The sequence below is a fragment of the Arachis ipaensis genome, chromosome B07 (assembly GCF_000816755.2).
Source record: "Arachis ipaensis cultivar K30076 chromosome B07, Araip1.1, whole genome shotgun sequence".
NCBI lineage: Eukaryota > Viridiplantae > Streptophyta > Magnoliopsida > Fabales > Fabaceae > Arachis > Arachis ipaensis.
Window position 1 is genome coordinate 4,920,913 of NC_029791.2, and position 7,726 is coordinate 4,928,638.

Genomic DNA, 7,726 nt, shown 5'->3' on the forward strand with positions numbered 1-7,726 from the left:
AGATTTTGATCTCAATGAGTTGCCTCATGCGGAGGAAGATAAATAATAGTTGTGAAATGTTCAACATAATCTCTTGTCTTTGTTTTCGTCATCATTATTATGATTATTATTATTATTATTGGTCTATTTTTTTTTAATTTTAAATTTCTTGCATATACATATACATGATGTGTTAAAACTTATGCTACCAAGTAATGGGGTTATAAACATACGATTAATTATATGCTGAATAATAACAATATTAGTATATTACCGCAGCAGCAATGAAATTTAAAAGAAAATAATAATGTTCAAGTCTCAGAAAATGGTCAATTATATCAAGTCAAAATTTTTAGCCAATGTTTAGGTGGCAAAACAAAACCATACAAAAATAGTTTAATGAAAAGGTCTTAAATTTAATTAACTTATGAAAAATGTTGTAATCCTCTTGATATAAGTCATGTCGCATGAGTCACCAGAAAAGTTTAAGCAGAAGACAATAAAAAATAAAATCCAACCTGACTCAATTATATTGGTATTGTACCGACTTTAATTGGTTCGGATATTGGATTTAAAATCGTAAAATTCAATTATCCAATTATCTAATATATTATATTAAAAAAATAATATTTATATAATTTTTACTAATTTTAATCTCATTTTAATTTTTAATTTTTAATTTTTTTTTATTTTTATTTCTCATAGTTACATAAATATTTTTTTTTTTCAGTTTGTCTCATAAATTTAATTTTAATTGGATACTTGATTATCCAAATCGATCCAACCCATATTTCATCAGTTTGAATTAGTTCGATTTCAATAACAAAAACACATTAACCCAATCCAATCCAAACCGATCAAATTTAATCGGTTTGATTCTCAAATTTCCCCAAACCCAACCCAATCTGACTTGATTACACCCATAGGAGCCAAGCAATGACATGCAAACATTTTTCTTAATGAACGTATTTATATCCCCCTACAGCTCTCTATATATATATATATGGGTTACTTAGATTGGTATTTCGATTGAACTCCAACTTGACATGTGTCAATCGTTGAACCTACATCGTCGTGTAAAACCAGTTGAAGCCATTTTCTGAGTGAGTTGCCACCTCAAACCTCACAAGAAACAAGAAAATTCAATTTACCAAAAAATTTAACGTTGTCTCTTCCAGTCAAAACTCTACTATGTCTATGTGCTTCATATTATGAAAAATACAATATCAGCCTTATGTTTGTGCCTTCTAAGACGAAAAGAGCCGAGAAAACAAATAACCATGGCAACCCTGCACTGTATCTAGCAGAGGTGCAACTTGGCATGCATCGTCAACCTCGCGATTCTTCCATTTTTCTAGTATACCTTCAGCATTAGGAGCAAGTTGATGCTGCAAAACTGCAGCACCAAGAGGACCTATCAAATTCAATCTTGTAGCAGCAGAAATAACATCCCTCATTGTGATGTACATTTAAGCTCTTTGAGAATCAGTACTATCTAATCCTAGTGTGCCACATATAAGTCCAAATATAGGAGCATGGTGAAAAGATACAGTACCTGACCCCAAAGAAGCATTTCTCATTGTTTTCAAAGAAGAGTGTTCCGAGAACACGGCCAAACCCACCCTCATTAGTGCAGACCCTTGTGAGATCGATGCCTTTCGGCTGACTTCATTTGTCAGTGTGGCATCCAATATTTTGTTAAGATTGTGCCAGGTTTCCAAATTGGGCGACACAGAAGCCGAGTTCACAAAAGGAAGGAGTAAGCTTCCTGTATTCTCCAAGACATGGATAATGAATGTCTTGAGTTCATCTGGATTTAAGACCAGGTTGGACTGAACTGCTGCTTCAAGGCCAAAAGAGTGAGCAAAGCCGCCGGTGGGTAGAAGAGAATCAAGCAACTGCCATTGGCTCCACTGTGAAATGGAGTCTGCAAGGCGAGGTCCGTTGTCACACCCTTCACCTATTTGCATTGTAAATAATACTCAGCTGGCATCGACAACAAATATCATATTCCCACAAAAGCCTAGAAGAAGAAACCAGGCTTATACATTCAATTCTTTAAGGAAATTGAAATATTTGCACACATCATTTGAAAATGAATTACATATCATACAAGAAATAAAACTCAATGTTTCGACCCAAATTGAACTCCCAAAAGCCTGATCTTAAGGTCACACAGAGACAACTCAATCATTGCTCCAAACCTATCTTCAAACAAATGCTTAAAATTCGGAAGAACTTTGAAAATTCCTCGGTTCCCATTCTTTAATTATTCTGAACTCTTTATGCCATGCTTATTAAATATTAACCATAACTCACTTATAGAGGGAGTAAGATATTTATTTATCAGATCTCATTATGAATTTGATCTCACTATCTTGTTCTGTATCCAAACAAGGATTTGCAAAAAATTTTTTTTTTTTCAGTCCAATCAGAATCATATCTTCCAACATAACAAATCAGCATTTTAAAATGAAATTGCACAAGGAACTAAGAGTTGCAACAATCTATTAATGGTGATTCTACATTATGTGATAAAAAGACAAAACATTCAGTAGTTCCAACTTACAGACAATACACCTATGCTATCACATTATCTATTATCTCTGTCCCTAATATCATTACCCAAAAGAAAAGAGAAAGGTAGGGGAGGGACTAAGACTTGTTTTCTTGGGATTTATCATCGTCCCTGTTCATGAAATGGAATCCCATAATATACCTATATTCTCCAGTACCAAGGCAACGGGAGCAGTAACCAAGACCGCTTCCGCCACAAGTTCTACACCATTTTGGCCAGTCACCTTTCGGGAGCATTTCCAAATGAACCTGGTTTGTCCTTCCCTTCCCACGACACTGGTGGCAATCGACTCGTCCACTCCCCTCACAGACTACACAATGCGGATCCGGCTTCTTTCTTCTCTTCTTCTTAACATTTGACTCCGTTCTCACAACCCAAGATGGCTTAGTGAGTGAGATGTGACTATGTGGCGACAACTTGGGGGAGCGAGGAGGAGGTAGGCCATTGAAACTCCCACTCTCGAATCGAACCATTGTCAATAAACTTAGGGTCCCAATAGCCATCTAATCAAGCAAGCAAAATATTTCCAGTATCTACTCCACCATGACCCTTGATATCTGAAACAAACGAGATTCTTACTTACTTTAACATTTTCTCAAACATCTGGTGGGCATGATTGTGACTGTTTCTTACAGTGTGTATATTGAAACAACATTGCATCCCTTTAACTCGAAGGTTCTCCATTTATTCTATTGTACTATACACTCACCTAACTTATACATCCTCTGTGATCATGCTGATTGAAAAAATGAAATATTTGAGGATTAAATCATAGAATTTGCCCTCCAAAAAAAAAGTCGAAACATTATTGAACGATATCATAGTACTTGATCTTTTCTACTGGCAACAAATGATTATTGAAGTAAGGACGATATGCAATTAACTCCAGAATCCATGACACACAAGTATTGAGGTTCAAACAAAATTCACAAAGCAATTTCGAGTTTTTAACATAACGTAGAGTAATTCAGAGAAAATCAATCAAAAGGGTATGTGAAAGTTTACCAGGTGAAAAAAAAGGTGGTGACTCTGAATCTGAGGCCAAACGAGAGAGACCATGCCTAATTAAGCTAAAATTAGCTTATGATCTTTAAGATAATTATTTTGAAAAATATATGTCTATCTAAAAAACTTATGCGGTTATTATTTATGTGCATCACTTTGGTCCATAAAACTCTACATCTAAGTGATAATTCTAACAAAGTTGTTTCAAGTATTTTAAATTCTGCATATATTTTTTTTCTTTTTTTGGTTATTTTTCTCTTTCGTTATCATTATCAGCAACAATATCAATATTTTCCTAACATTTTTAATGGATCTGATTTTTTTTGTGTTATTATTAAATAATTTCAGTTCAATTTTTAGTTTTTTTGAGGTTCATTTGGATCTAAAAATGAATTCGATGTATTTTTGTTGATTATTGAGTTTTTTTACTGCTTGTTCAAATTTAAACTAATTTCGGTTCATTTGTGAATTAACTAAGGTTCGCTTGATGCAACTGTTAAGTATTAATCAAATTTTTTATTCCTTAAAAAATTTCAGTTCACTTCTTAGTTTAATTTATATTCATTTGGTTTCGTTTTACTTGAATTTATCCTCCTCATTTTCTGCTTAGCTGTCTTCTTCTTTTTCATCTTTTTTTTAATCTTCTCTTTCTTATTTCATTTTTTTAAAATTATTCTTGAATCTTGATTTACTCTTTTAAGAGAAATAAAACTAAGAAAAAAATCAAATAAAAAAGAAGAATAAATGACTGCAATAACATAAAAAGAGAAGGAGAAGAAGAAACAAAAAAAAAAATACAGCAACGCTAGAAGAAGAAGGAGGAGGTGCGTGAAGAACAAACACAAAGTGAAGCAGGTTTTGTTTGCGTTAGTGAAATACATGTATACATATTATGACGCTACATATAATAAAAGTAGTTTTTGATGAGTTTGAACCAATTTAGTTAGATTTAGTTATCAAAAATATTTGAGTGTATAATAGTTCTCCATTGAAAAATGCCGAATAATTTTTCCCGGCTTGTAAGTACTTAAATAATAGGATAATTTTTTTGTTTGAATACGGTATCACTCAAATCAATAAATCAAAGACTAATTTATTGCTGATATAGTTTTATACAAAATGAAATTAAAAAAATGATCACTAGATCAAGTTGGTTGAATAAAATTTGTCTAAAAATATTTTAAAAAGTAGTTTGATTTATACATTTTGCAAATTGATTTGTTACTAATTTGTGACCTAATAATTATATGTTTGAATTCCATTATAATCTAGTTGATGATTTGACCTGACTGGTTACTAGGTGACCGAATTTTATAATAAAAATTTTAAGTTTATTTAATCAGCATTAAATATCAAAGGACATTTATTTATCAGATCTCATTATGAATTTGATCTCACTATCTTGTTCTGTGTCCAAACAAGGATTTGCAAAAAATGTTTTTTCAGTCCAATCAGAAACATATCTTTCACCGTAACAAATCAGCATGTTAAAATCAAATTGCACAAGGAAGAGTTGAACAATCTATTAATGATGATTCTACATTGTGTTATAAAAAGACAGTAGTTCCAACTTAAAGACAATACACCTATGCTATCACATTATCTATTATCTCTGTCCCTAATATCATTACCCAAAAGAAAAGATAGAAGAGAAAGGGGGGGGGGACTAAGACTTGTTTTCTTGGGATTTATCATCGTCCCTGTTCATGAAATGGAATCCCATAATATACCTATGTTCTCCGGTACCAAGGCAACGGGAGCAGTAACCAAGACCGCTTCCGCCACAAGTTCTACGCCATTTTGGCCATTTGCCTTTCGGGAGCATTTCCAAATGAACCTGGTTTGTCCTTCCCTTCCCACAACACTGGTGGCAATCGACTCGTCCACTCTCCTCACATACTACACAATGCGGATCCGGCTTCTTTTCTCTTCTTCTTAACATTTGACTCTGTTCTCATAATCCAAGATGGCTTAGTGAGTGAGATGTGACTATGTGGTGACAACTTGGAGCAGCAAAGAGGAGGTAGGCCATTGAAACTCCCACTCTCAAATCGAACCATTGTCAATAAACTCAGGGTCCCAATAGCCATCTATCTAAGCAAGCAAAATATTTCCAGTATCTACTCCACCATGACCCTTGATATCTGAAACAAACGGGCTTCTTACTCACTTAACATTTTCTCAAACATCTGGTGGGCATGATTGTGACTGTTCCTAACAGTGTGTATATTGAAACAACATTACATCCCTTTAACTCGATGGTACTCCATTTATTCTATTGTACTATACACTCACCTAACGAATGCATCATCTGTGATTATGCTGATTGAAAAAATGAAATATTCGAGGATTAAATCATAAATTTGCAACAAAAAATAAACCAAAACAAAATCGAAACATTATTGGATAATATCATAGTACTTAATATTTTCTATTGGTAACAAATACTTATTGAAGTAAGGAAAATATGCAATTAACTCCAGAATTCATGACACAAAAAGTATTGAGATTCAATTAAAATTCACAAAAAAGAATCAAAAGGATATGTAAAGTTTACCAGGTGAAAAAGGTGGTGACACTGAATCTGAGGCCAAACCAGAGAGAGATCACCTGCTTCAGCTGAGCGGCCATGCCTAATTAAGTTTACTATAACAAGAAATTTAAGTTTTATTAGAATGATTACTAATTTATTTTAAGGAGATTAATAAATTTTCTATTAATATATAACCAATACTTATATTCTAAAGTATTATCTTGAGGGAATAGAGGTGAATGAATTTAAAATAGAAGTCGTCTAAAGTTTTTGAATAATAAAAGTGACGGATACTCGTATCTGTACGAAATTTTAATGTCAAATTTGATAAATATAGGAGTAGAGTAAGTTACTTAGATTGAAAAGTTACTTGAGATGAGTATTTATAAGAAAGCTCATAATTGACAGTGAAAAATTTTTCTTTGGTATGTCGTGCGAATAATTACTCATTCTAAGAGATTAAGTCTCACTTGGTATGTGAAATATTTTTGTTAGTAGATAGTTATAAATATGCTCTCCGAGTCAAGTATTATATTAGAGGATCTCTTATGATATTTTTTAATCCGACAGACTAAAAAATTAATCCATCGCGAATTAAAATTTCATTTAAGAGGTTGTCGTTAATCAATGAATTGCTATATATACAAGATATAATTCGAACTTCTAATACTTACTTAAACGTACTAATAAACTAATAATTAAACCACTTAAAATTGGTTAAGGATCAAAATTATATCGGACTAAGTTATATTTGAGTATTTGACAACTTGTTGCGAACCAAAATAAGCCCAAAGCATCTCCTGGGTCATTGGCAAGTTCCTTTGCCTTTCGATGGATTACAGAGGTTACATGATACAATGAGTGGGATTTAGATTAATTCATGATGAATTATTTTTTGATTTATCAGATTAAAAAAATATTATGAGCAACCAAAAAAATATAACAATATATTGTTTAATTTATTTGTTTGTCAAGTAAAAAAAAATGATCAATTTCTATGTGATATAAATATAAATTATTTTGATTTATTATAATTTTAAATTTGATATAATGACTATCCGTTAAATTTTTTTTGGCTATTTAAGATTGGAAAACTTTTAAATGTACCATCCACTTTATTGGTATTCTGGTGAACCATGGATGGGTCACTAACGAAAATAAATTTTGTCCTGTTTTACTATGTGTAATGTCAAAAGATTACAACGAAGAATATGGGAAAGACAGTTCAGTGTAGTTGTTTTGGCTGCCATGAACTAAGCCATCCAGGTAAGTGTGTGATTGCTTATTGAACACAAAAAATTGAGTTGAGGATCCTTTCAGCATGCAGCCCGGTCGTTGTTGGATTCTCTAACCCAGTTGAAAAAAAATTTGCATTCTTAGTTTGTTCAAAGACGGATGTATGAGAAAATAAAAAAGAGTTATATTTATTGTTTAATTTTGACATTAAAAAGGGTCATATTTTAAATAACTAGTGAGGAAACAAAATTTAACTATCCTAGCATTTTTACTAGTTTAAAAATTTATAATTGGATTTTTATGGTAAATAAAAAATTTGTAATTAACTTTTTACTAGTTATTTTTTTAGCAAAATACAAAATATTAAAAAATTTACCCTATAGAATATTTTATAA

The 7,726-nt window shown here is 31.9% G+C and overlaps 1 protein-coding gene, 1 long non-coding RNA gene and 1 other non-coding gene across 3 annotated transcripts; all 3 read right to left on the minus strand.

The window, feature by feature from the left end:
- On the minus strand, positions 1,103-3,745 carry LOC107609744. The gene is made up of 3 exons (XR_002351042.1): positions 3,563-3,745; positions 2,699-3,114; positions 1,103-2,002 (listed from the first exon to the last, which is right to left on the minus strand). It is a non-coding gene; the product is annotated as an urease accessory protein F (transcript).
- Positions 2,635-3,030, minus strand: LOC110262361. Its single transcript, XM_021107650.1, has one exon. It carries the CDS (start codon positions 3,028-3,030, stop codon positions 2,635-2,637), a length of 396 nt encoding a protein of 131 aa, XP_020963309.1.
- Positions 5,076-6,280, minus strand: LOC110264809. Its single transcript, XR_002351044.1, has 2 exons — positions 6,120-6,280; positions 5,076-5,884 (listed from the first exon to the last, which is right to left on the minus strand). It is a non-coding gene; the product is annotated as an uncharacterized LOC110264809 (long non-coding RNA).